The following is a 12,837-nucleotide window of genomic DNA, read 5'->3' on the forward strand; positions in this document are numbered from 1 at the left end:
TAAAAAACTAAGTAAAATATCTTTTCTCTGGAGACTTTTTCTAATCAAGTTCTTTGATTGCCCTCTATTTTTTGCTTACTATCTGACTTCCCTCCCTTTTTCCTAATTCCAGCTCATACTTTCATTTACTCCTCTTTTATAAATTCCAATGAAAATAAGACTTGTTTGCATTAAAAATAGGCTATCCTGCATGTCACCTGTTTTTGTACAAACTATGGCGAAAATTTGTTGCTAACGTAGGAGTTGAACCATTCTCTTTCTGTTACTTATGAGAATACAGAAATGAATTTCTTCTTCAATGAATAAATGAATTAAATGAATTTAAATGGATTTTCCTCTTTTCCTGCCCATCTCACCCATTTTCCTTACTCTAGATCTCAACTGGTTTCCTTTGTAGATAATGCTTTTCAAAATATAATGGAAAGAAATTGCTTTCATTGAACTGTACTATAGGATTAGCTCCCATTTTCTCTTTCAGCTTCATTATTGCAGATACATAACTACTGGGCTTGCAGTTCCAGAAACATTTCCCCCAAATACATGTTATCTCATAAAAAGAGATGAGAAAACGTACATGTTTCCAGAGGTCTATATTGAGCAGTAAATGAACATAGGTGATTTACCTTACTTGTGAAAGTACAATTTCAGAAATGTTGACTTCGAATAGATGGGCTCTGTTCTCTAGCAGATTGTGAGTTCCTTGAAGACCTTACACCATGTACATGCTCAGTAAGATTCATTAGGAAAATATTGTAAGTAAACTAGTACCAAACCCATTTGTGACTATTATGGCCAGTTTATGAGTGCAGTTGGAACTGCATTTATGAATTTTGTGACCTTTACATTTCTCTCTGTTCAGGTCGCCCTTCAGCACCGTGGACTGGGCAGATCATTGTCACTGAAGAGGAGCCTACAGGTAAAAACTCAGTTTTTTCCCAGATACTATTGCCAATGTTTTGCCATGTAGTTTTGCCTTTTTTTGTGGAGAGTACAGTGTATATTATTTAAGATGTTTTGGAAGGAACATTCTGAAATATTTGGAGATCATAAAGTAACTTATACTTTCAGAGAATCACTTTTTTAAAAACAAGGTTTATTGAGGTGCAATTGACATAGAGTAAACTGATATCCATAAAATATACAATTTGACAAATTCAACATGTGTATACCCCTGTGAAACTCTCGGCCATGATAAAAATAATGAATATATTCATCACCCCTAAAATTTCCTCTTGCCTCTTTGTAATTCCTTTCTCCTAACTCTGCCCATCTCCAGGACATCACTGATGTGCTTTATGTCACTCTAGTTTGTATTTTCCACACTCTTAGATAAATGGAATTATACTCATTTTCCTCTGGTTTTCTTAAACTCAGCATAATTATTTTGAGATTTATTCATGTTGATGTATGTATCAGTTCACTTCAATTTTTTATCCATTTACTGTCAAAAGCTTCTATGATCATCCTTGTTAAAGTGTTTGTATGGACATACACTTTCATTTCTCTTGGATAAATACCTAAGAGTTGGACAGATAGGTCATATGATAGGTGTATGTTTAAATTTTTTTGGTGTATGTTTAATTTCTAAAGAAACTGTCAACTGTTTCCAAGATGTTTGTACCATTTTACATTCCCATTAGGAGTATGAGAGTTCCAGTTCCTCCACATTGTCACCAGTAGTGGTATTTCATAGTGAGTGTAGTGATCTTACTTTGTATTTCCCTAATACTGTTGGCTGTCTTTTTATGTGCATATTGCCATTTCTGCATCATATTTGAATCTTTGCCAAATCAAGTTTACTTAGATATTTTTCCTGTTTTTTTTCTAGAAATGTTACAGCATTAACTCTTAGATTTCAATCTATGCTCCATTTTTAATTATTATTTTTTTCTATATTTTGTGAAGTAATGGTCTAAGTTGTCATCATTATTATCATGATAATTTTACATATGGCTATCCAATTGTTTCAGCAATCTGTTCAAAAGATTATCCTTTTCCCATTAAATTGCCTTGGCACTATCATCAAAATCAATTGCATATTTGTGTGTCTATTTCTAGAATCTCTATTGGTCAATTTTATTTTCTCTACACCAACTACACTATCTAGATTACTATACCTTTAGGTTGTTGTTGCTGTTGGTTTTAAAAGCTTCATAGTTTTAAATAAGTAAAGAAACAAACAAAATTTAAAAAAAATCTTCATAGTTTTGAAATTAGGTAGTATTAGTCCTCAATTGTTTTTCTCCAAAGTTGTTTCGACTATTCTGTCTTTGCATTTCCACATAAATTTTAACATCAGCTTATTAATTTCAATAAAAAACCTACTGCGATTTTAACTGCGTGTTTTATATCCTTAATAATTTTCTATCTACTTGTTCTATCAATTGATAGAGGAATGATGAAATCTCTGACCAAATAGTAGATTTATTTTTTCTTCTTGCAGTTCTACCAGATTTTGCTTCATATTGTTTGAGGCTTTTTATTACATGTAGTAGCGTTTTAATTATTTTATCTTCTTATGAATTGACTTCTCTGTTATTATAAAGTGACACTCTTTATCCATGATAATGTTTTTTGCTTAGAAATCTGCTTTATCTGATACTATTATAATCATTCCAGTTTTTTTTCTTTTATTAATGTTAGCATGACATATGATTTCCATTCTTTTACTTTTGATGTATGTGTGTCTTTAAATTGCATTTCTTGTAGGCAGCATGTAGTTGGGTCTTGATTTTTTTTATCCAGTTGGGTAATCATTGCCTTTTTATTGGAGTGGTTGAAGAATTTATATTTTGTGTGATTATTGATAGAGTTGGATTTAAATCTATGATCTTGCTATTTTTCTATCTATTCCATCTGTTTCCCTTCTTTTTTTTTAACTTTCTTTTGAATTGAAATTTTTTTTATTATTCCATTTTTAGCTATGCTATCTTATTAGCTATAATTCTTTGTATTATGGTAGTTTGGAATTTTAATAGACATCGTATCACAACCTTTTTCAAGTAATATTATACTACTTCATATATAGTGTAAGAACTTAAAACAGTGTTATTCCATTTCCCCTTTCAAGCCTTGGTGCTGCTATTGCATGGATTTTATTTGCATATATATCATAAATTGCACAATACAGTGTTATTATTTTGGGTCAAATAGTCACTTATTTTTCAAAGAAATTAAAAAAAACAAACAAAAAAGAAATTTAAAGGTAAGAAAAAACTTTTCAATATTCACTCACATTTTTATCGTTTCTATTCTTTCTTTCTTTGTGTGGATCTGGATTCCCATCTGATATCATTTTCTTTGTACCTGAGGCATTTTCTTTGCTATTTCTTGTAGTGCAGGCCTGCTGGTTATGAATTATTTTATTTTTTGTATGTCTAAAACAGTCACTATTTCATCTTCATTTCTGAAATATATATCTTCATTGGTTATAGAATTCTAGATTTCAATACTTTAGAAAGGATGGTCCATTGTAGTGCAGATCTGCACTGTAAGAATGACTATTGTTATTCTTATTTTTGTCCCTCAGTACATGTCTTTTTCTCTTTACCTGTTTTAATAGATTATCTTTATCACTGGATTGAGAAATTTGTTTGTGATATGCATTTGTGTTGTTTCCTTCATGTGTCTGTGTTTGGGGTATACAAGTTCCTTGGATCTGTGAGTTTTTAATTTTTATCAGCTTTGGAAAATATTTCACCATTATTTCTTTAAACATTTTTCTTTTCCTGTATCTCTGCTCTTCTCTGCTTCAGGAGCTCCAATTACATGCCACTTGAAACCACAAGTCACTGATGCTGTGTTCCTTTTCCATTTCAGTCTTTTTGCTTTCTGTGTTTTATTTCAGACACTTCCTATGTCTGTGTCATAATTTTACTATCCTTTTCTTCTTCAGTGTCTAACTTACTGTGAATTCCAGTGTATGGGTTTTGTTTTGTTTTGTTTTCAAACTTTGTAATTTCTATCTGTAGAAGTTGAGAACAATTTATATTATTTTATGTTTTCCATGTCTTTAATTAACATATTTAATTTTACCCTCTTGAACATACAGAATATTTTTATAACTTTTTATATACTTATTGGCTAATTCTATAATCTGTGACGTTTTTAGTTTTGTTTTCATTGATTGATTTTTTTTTCCTTCAGAAAAGGTTGTATTTTCTTGCTCCTTTGTATATTTAATAACTTTTCACAAGATGCCGGACATTTTTAATTTACATTGTTTGGTGCTGGATATTATTGTATTTTTATAAAAGCTCTCCAGCTTTGTTCTGGGGAAACGATTTGACCTTTCAAGGCTTGCTTTTGTTAAGTGAAATCAGAACAGACTTTAGTCTAGGGATAATTTGGCCATACTACAGAGACAATATCCTTCTGAGTAGCACTCCACTAGATGCCTGTGAATTTTAGGAGATTTTCACTCTGATTCATGGGAATATGGACTCTCCCAGGCCCTATGAGAGCTTTGAAGATTGTTCTCTCCCAATTCTCTTGTGTGAGTTTTCTGCAGCCTAAGTGGTTCCCTCATATTGATTGCTAATTGATACTCAGATGAACACTCCAGAGGGACCCTCTGAAGGTCTCTGAAGCCTACCTTTCTGTGCAGCTCTTTCCTCCAGTATTCATCCTTGTGACTCTATCCATAGTTACCTTGCCCTTCCTAGAATTCCAGCTTCTTCTCCTCAACCTGGGGATATTGCCAGGCTCTACCTGGATTCCTCTTCCTGAGCTGCTGTCTTGAAATTATCTCCAGACAATATGCTAGGACAATGGTAGAGTTCACCTAATTTGTTTCTCTTCTTTTGGGAATCATTGTCCTAAGCCAGCTAATATCCAATGTCTGTTAACAGTTGTTTCATGTATTTTGCTTGGTATTTTAGTTATTTGATGTGGAAGGGTCAATCTAATGTCAGGAACTGTGGAGGATATAAAATGTTACCTTATTTACAAACCAATATGTTTCATACCACAGTTTCATAGATGCTGGCAAAAGATAAAAGATTTCCAGGTCAGAGACAAAGGATTCTATAACTCACAGCACAGTTAGATGGCATGAGCTTCATGTTCTCATTACTTTCCTTTGCATTGTCCCCCTGCCAAGTTCCACAGGGTGATATGGAGCAGCACAGATAGATGCTGTACACACAGTAGATGTATGTTACGTCTGACAAACCTTGTAATTATAAGGAGGCTGCTAACAAATCAACCCAAGCTTTCTCTAGAGAAGGACATTATCTTTATTATGCTGATCAGAAAACAAGTCAAGTTTCTGCCCTAGAGAATATACTGTCATTGTATTCCAAGTTTGTTTGCTATCCAAACACCCTTGAAAAGATATTCTATAAAAAGCTGATATAGGATGTACAGAAAATATAACTTATGTCATTACTGTTTTTTAGGACCAGTAAGAAAATCAAAATTGTCAAGCAAAGAAAGTAAAATTGTGGCTTTGAATGAATGAATGAATGTTTTAGGAAGAATTTCAGAGATGAGGTACTTCTTTATACTGTGGAGCAGTAATTAATCTTCCTCCAGTAGGAGAGAAGCATCTATGACTCTTGGCATATGCTTGGCTTCCCAGAGTGTGTGCTTTTCACTTTTCCTTGTTTTTCAGAGGGTATTGTTCCTGGGCCACCCACAGACCTCTCTGTCACAGAGGCCACCCGGAGCTATGTGGTGCTCAGTTGGAAGCCCCCTCGCCAACGTGGCCATGAGGGCATTCTGTACTTTGTGGAAAAAGTAAGACTCTGGGATCAACATTATTACCCTGTCTTTTCCTAAAGATTTCTTTAAAGAAATAGAGATTAAATTTCCATTGTGTCCTGTATTCTTTAAACCCTTCCTTATAAACTACGAACAGTCTTCACAAAAAAATGTATATTATACAGAACTTTATCTGAAAGTTCAGGGGTTTATGGATCCCTGGAGCTCACCCATAGACTCCTAAGAGGTCCACAGACCCTAAATTACAACCTTTTTAAGAAGAGAAATGTTCCTGAAACTGTAGATTGTTCATATAGCACTGTTTTCTAGACACTTTCTCTGTCTTCCTTGCTCTAGTAATGGCTTTTCATCTCTCTACAACTTGTTTTCCACAGTGAAAAATGAATACTGATGAGGGTAGATGAGCCAGAGGAATAAAAATTACAGTACTTTCAGAGTACTGTCAAATAGCTAGAGAGTTGAAGAGAGAAAGTCCTTACATGCTGCCTTGCACTCAGCTAGTACTACTCTAAGTGCAGATAGTAGGGTGGGGTCAGGAATCAGAAAACAGCATGAGATACTGGCTAGTTCTTTCCTTCAAATATCTTACAATTTTGTTATAATTATGTTAGGGCAGCATACAATGAAGGTGTAAAATAGGTGGAATGATGATAATTGCATATGAATTTATCACATACCCATCTTTGAGTGCAGTTGTAGTAAGTGTTTCTGCCCAGAAAATGTAGAAGAGCCAAGTTTTGCACAGGACATTATTTGGGGGAAGTGCCTAGTTGCAAGTTCAGATACTGAGGAGGAACAACCTGCTAGGCAAGGCATAATTGCCACAGGAAAAGGGCATTTAAAGAGAATTTGCTTAAAATGAGGTTCAAAGTCCATTTGTTAAGAAAGTTTTGATTAAGATGTAATTGAAAAAAATGAATCAAAAGTAAGTTTATTTTAAATTATAGGTAAGAATGTTTATGTTTTATTGGCAGGCATGAACCATTTTTTTAAGAACAGTGAATGAAACAATTGGCTGTACTTTTTTGTGTATTTTATTTTTATAAAATTTTGTGATAATATGATAAGTTATCATTTACATTTTACTTTCATAGCAAAATTATAGAAAATGTCTTTATTTGGCAAAAATGTTATGTAGCTTAGTTAGCTTTCCTAAGAACTTTTCTCTTTCATCCTTAAAGCTATTCTGATCATTCAATATCAGAACATCTATTAGGTCACCTTCCCTGACAATTATTATGAGATTACCTAGATATCATAGATATATAGGTACCTCCAAGCATCTGAAAATTAGATGACAACATAAAAGTAATATTCAGATATCTTATGGCCTTTTAGTTATTTCAGATCATCAGAGAAAATTATACTAGCATTAAAAATACTAGGGTCTGTGGTTTTCCAACTTTAATTAATAAATTTTTTAATTTATTTCCTTGATAAAGACATTTAGCTCATGTCTTTGAGGAACATCCCTCACTTCTCCTTATCCTTAGCAAATTGGTACAATAAAATGGATTATCTCTTTAATATGCAATATGGACATCTTTCAAAAGAGCCTGATTTTACCAAAATAATATTAAAAGTTTTTATTGTTATAAATTTGTATATTTTCTAGATATTAGCTTCAAATTAAATATAACTTAAACATTATTTCAGACTTAAATTTTTTTCTTTTTTTTTAATAGAGGACAAGACTAGAGTGGAAAATATTTATTTCCTAGTGTGCTTAATACATACCCTTCACTGAATCTTTTTGAAATGTTCCACAGGAAAAGAGTTCTGAATAAGCTCTGTGACAGTAATTACCATCTTTTCTGTAATAATAACATAGTTACAACATAATACTGAGGCATTTTCTTCAGATGAGTCAACTTTGGCTTTTGTTGAACATTTCCTCTGGTCACATAAACTCTAATTTCTCCAGGAAAATCTATAACTCCCCTAGACCTAAATACATATGAGTCTGTGATTAAAAATGTAAGTGTTCTCCCACTAGCAAACCTATTAATATAAAACAGAGGGAACATTTATGAGTGCAGTGTGAATGGAGAGGCCCATATAGGCACCACTGACATATACAAAAGGCCCAGGATGTTGACATATTGGGGGAGGAGAACATGTCCAGAGACCTAGGGCACATTTACAGAAGAACTATCCAATCCTCATACCGTTCTACTCAGTTGAGTCTCAAGTTATTTCTGATGAGCCACTTCTAACATGTTAACCTTTCTAAAGGGCAATGTTTCACGTGCTCTCGTCCTGCAGCACATTTTCATCCATAGAATGTTCACGCCCAGGGAGTGCTGCTTCTTCAGTTACCTCTGAGCTTGCACTTCTTTACAGAACTTTTTACCAGAATTTGCATCTTCATAAAGCACAAACTCACCTGTCATAGCTACAGCTTATACCCAGTTACACTATGTCTGTGAGCCCTGAAATGGTTGATATTGAGAGGTTTAATAGCAAGAGAATTGGATAAATTGGTCTCCAGTGCTCCCAGCCTTCCTATCCTACTGAGTTCTTTTCAGCCTCAGTTTTTTCAGATATCTTATGTCTTCCCCTATCAAAAATCTGGTCCTGTCAGAAGCAAGGATTGTATCACTTGATAGCTCTCTTTCTGCAAGCAGGAATGAAAAGAGCCAATGTTTACCAAGGACCAGGCACTGCTCTAAGCACTCTGCACATGTGCACCCACTTAATTCTCACAGCAACTCTATGAGGGAAATACTCTTATTTTCATCACACCTATTTTGCAGAAGAGGAAATTCACGCATCAGTGGGGCATATAATTTGCTCAGGTCACACAGTTAGTAAGAGACAGAGCTAGGATTTGAACCAAGGCAATCTGGCTCAGTTTTCATCTCCTGTATCCAGTTAATACACATCATTGCCTTTCAATCTTCCCAAGCCTGTCTTCTCCTCTGGAAAAACTTGGATAATCACAGTGCTACCCCCACAGTACTTAATTCAGAGCATAGTTGAGAGGATTAAAGAGTTACAATGGCATAAAGCTTTTAGTAGAGTGAAAGGCAGCTATTATTTTTACTATGAAAGTATAAATGACTGATAATTGTTATATGTTCCCCAGGGGAGATGTGTCAAAATGAATCAAAGCCATAAACTAAAAGATTAAATGTCTGGGAAAATTTTATCCCCCAGTTAGCCGCAGATTCACTGTTTAGGGGCAATTTATTCTCTCTACCCTCCCACACACAATGACACCATCATGAAAGATTCTACAAAGGACTTTGGAGGTTACCTTGTCACATTTGCCTATTTTACAAATGATGAAATTGAGACCAAAGGATACTCATGTGACTTTCCCAAGGTCACATATCTTGTTATGAACAAAGCTAAGACCTCAATGGATGCCCCTGGGTCCTTTGCACCATGCCACATTGCCTCCCATTTCAAAGTCAATGAAGTTTATGCCAAGCAATATATTAGTATTCTTATGGTCCCAACAGCATATCATCCTTGACAGCTGGTCACTGTATCATAAGGTTTGGATTTCTGGAAAAGTCTCTTGAAAATTTCCAAAGGTTCTCAAGTAAAATCACTTCTGCTGACCTTAGGGCAGAATTGAGAATTCGAATAGGTGGGGAAAAAAGATTACTGTCTAATGATAGTTTTCTCACTATATTCTCTACTAAAGTGCAAATAGACACCATATCCTTATCCTTCAAGGATTTCAGAGTCACTCTAGATCATTTTAATTCCAACATTTAATTGCTTTAAATTTAGTTTTTCCATCATTTATTTCAAATATAGGGAAGAAAAAAAGAACATCTTTATCTTTCATTAACTTCATTCAGAATTTTTAAAAATTCATTTATTCAGAAAAAAAAGACAATTCTTGATTATGTGCCAGATATAATTCTAGGCTCTGGGGTATAGCAGTGAACATGACAATTACCTGTACTCATTTCATTGAAATTTACTTTCCAATGGAGGAGATGACAAATAAATAACTTAATTTCGAATACAGGTGTTTTGACAAAATAATAAAGGAGAATAAGGGATAGGGAGTGATGAGAAAGGAGCAAAGAACTCTTTTAGATTCTTTGATAGGAGGGAGGGAATGATCAAGAAGGCCTTTTTGAGGAGGTTGTATTTGAGTACAGACCTAATGGGATTATAAGTCATTAAATGACATTCCATTAAAATAAAACAGTTTATAACAATGAAAATTTAAGTATTTTATATAGCATAGTAAATCTAATTACCTGCCCTAAGAATTAGAAAAGTATCTGACCCCACACTGTCTTCTGAATAAGTTTAAGTCTTTCATAGGTAGATGGATGATCTTAGTAGATAAAGTCAGTGCAGTATTAAAGTAGCAAATTTGTCAAACAATCCAAAGCCATATTTGATTTAGATAATCCTATGGACTACAGATGCTTCAGCCCCATTTCCTACAAATTTCTTCTCCAGTTCAACTCCTAGCAGGTAAGTAGTTTGTTGACTGAGAAATAAGACTGCTAAATGCCTGGCTCAGAGTTCCCATCTATTCTTGCTGTGTTGTAAATGGATCTCACTGTTTGGGCTGCAGTGTGATGCAGGAACAGAAAACTGGCAGCGGGTGAACACAGAGCTCCCTGTGAAGTCTCCCCGCTTTGCTCTGTTCGACCTGGCTGAAGGGAAATCCTACCGTTTCCGTGTCCGCTGTTCTAACTCAGCAGGAGTTGGTGAGCCTTCAGAGGCAACCGAAGTGACCGTTGTAGGGGACAAACTTGGTGAGTAAAGAGTTTGGTTGAACAACTGTAAACTGACTTTACTTCAGTTCAAGAAAAATTCCAAAGCAAGAATTTCATTAGAAAGTATATATCCGGGGATCCCTGGGTGGTGCAGCGGTTTGGCGCCTGCCTTTGGCCCAGGGCGTGATCCTGGAGACCCGGGATCGAATCCCACGTTGGGCTCCCGGTGCATGGGGCCTGCTTCTCCCTCTGCCTGTGTCTCTGCCTCATTCTCTCTCTCTCTCTCTGTGACTATCACAAATAAATAAAAATTAAAAAAAAAAAGAAAGTATATATCCAGAAGTAAAAGTGATGGCATCCTTTCACATTATAAATATAATTTAAATAATTTAATTTCACATGTAAATTTCTAATTTCATTAGGAAGTATATATCCAGAAGTAAAAGTGATGGCATCCTTTCACATTATAAATTTAATTTAATTGACTGTACCTGGCTGAGACATTTTAAAAACTCATTATTATGAATTATGAAGTCATGAAAAGTAAACTCCAAGAGTTTCAACTGCATTGCTCATGTATTTTTTTTCCTGGAGTATTTAGTGTATCATTATTGCCTCCAAACGTATTTTTTTTTATTTTCTGCTTTAACAAATATAAAATAAAAAAATATATATATATATATAAAATAAAGCAATAGTACACTTGACATGATTACTTATATAAAAATATATATGCATGTGTTTGTTCATATGTGATAAGAATGAATTTTTAAAAACTGCCCTGAGTTTGATCATCATTTTCCTCCTTTATCAGATATCCCCAAGCCCCCAGGCAAAATCATCCCAAGCAGAAATACAGACACATCAGTGATAGTTTCATGGGAGGAATCCAAAGATGCTAAGGAGCTGGTCGGGTACTACATAGAGTCAAGTGTTGTCGGCTCTGGCAAGTGGGAGCCCTGCAATAACAATCCTGTGAAAGGCTCACGGTAACTGCAGTGTTGGGGTGGGAGGTGCTGTGGGGAGCCTTCTGACTCTAGAGCACTGGAGCTTTGAAGAGGAAATGAAACCACTGACCCAGACAGCAGCACAAACATCTAACACGGGAGATTTTGTAAAAACACGATACCTTAAATATCCAAATGAGTTTAAAATTGAACATAATCTTCTGCTAGATATTTGACTGACATAAAGTACTCAGGCATTTCATTTATTTATTTATTTATTTATTTATTTATTTATTTATTTAAGAAAGGTGTGGTGGTGAGGGGGAGGGGAGAGAATCTTAAGCAGGCTCTATCTCACAAACCCTGAGATCGTAACCTGAGCTGAAATTGAGAGTTGGACACTTGACCAACTGAATCACCCAGGTGCCCCTAAGGCATCTTAAACGAATAGGAAAAGAATATCAACATTTACAAATTCTGAACATGGTTAAACTTGGTGCTAGTAGTAATGAGTAACACTAACAAAAAGACATTCACAATATCTTGCCACTTCTTTATATCTGTTTCTAATATGAAGAGGGTTATTTTCTTTTTCTTGCTTTCAAATATTTTGTCAGTCAGCTTTGCAGGTTGATGATGAGTTCTGACCTGCAACCAAACTCTGAGCCTCCTTTGATTTAGGACCAGTCTGAGAGGAGAATTCCAGCCTCCCAAATTGTCAAATGAGCTTGTTAGAGAGCTTCTGGTATGGCCACTTCAAAGTCCAAGGACCCCCATAGGATGAGTTGTTTCTTTTGCAGAACAGGAAAGAATAGAGGCAAATCAATTAATGGGAGAAAGCAAGAGATTCATCTGTTCATTTCGCTTTTATTCTGAGTTCCCAGCATTTTCCTGGGACTATTTAGAAATATTTATAGAGGGTTAGACAAGGTCTGCCTTTCCACAAACAGATGGGAGCTTCTCAAGGACAGGCACCATTTTTTATTCACCTTTGTGTCCACAGTATCTAGCTCAGTGTCTGGAACACTGAAGTGCTCAATAAATATTTGCTGAACTGAGCTGACCTAAAGGATTGGCCTAATTTATGACTGCCTTCATTAAATATTCCAACATTACTAATGGTAATAGAGTCATTAGCAGGCCTGTTATTTCCTCTGGTTATAGTCTTCAGGATGGATTAAAATGTTACAGTGATTCATGAAATGGCTATTTATAGCCATAATAGCTATTAAGAAGTGAGGTTGTTTTATGTGTGAAACTGCCCATGGATTCACACTTCATTACTGGGTCCTTATATCTAAATGGTAATCCATATTTCATCTTATTTTCAGATTCTAGTGTAATTCCTCAAGTAATTATACCTTCCCTGCCATGCCTAGAAGCAGTGCCTAGGCCCTATAACACAGAGCAGCCAATGCCTTATAGCCCTAAGTATATACTTGAAAAGGCCATTACTAGTATTAATACCA

General features: G+C 35.0%; 1 protein-coding gene across 6 annotated transcripts in view; it reads left to right on the top strand.

The window, feature by feature from the left end:
• MYOM1 (myomesin 1) overlaps positions 1–12,837 on the top strand; it is a 136,577-nt gene that overhangs the window by 59,823 nt on the left and 63,917 nt on the right. For all 6 annotated transcript variants that reach the window (XR_012032357.1, XM_072828933.1, XM_072828932.1 and 3 more), the window contains exons 13-16: positions 860–916; positions 5,615–5,739; positions 10,277–10,460; positions 11,236–11,410. Coding sequence is in view for 5 of the 6 variants with exons in the window: in XM_072828933.1 (XP_072685034.1) it covers positions 860–916; positions 5,615–5,739; positions 10,277–10,460; positions 11,236–11,410 (541 nt within the window). In the remaining variant the exon portion in view is untranslated. The remainder of the gene's footprint in view (positions 1–859; positions 917–5,614; positions 5,740–10,276; positions 10,461–11,235; positions 11,411–12,837) is intronic.

This window comes from Canis lupus, chromosome 6 (genome assembly GCF_048164855.1).
Source record: "Canis lupus baileyi chromosome 6, mCanLup2.hap1, whole genome shotgun sequence".
In the NCBI taxonomy this organism is placed as follows: Eukaryota; Metazoa; Chordata; class Mammalia; order Carnivora; family Canidae; genus Canis; species Canis lupus.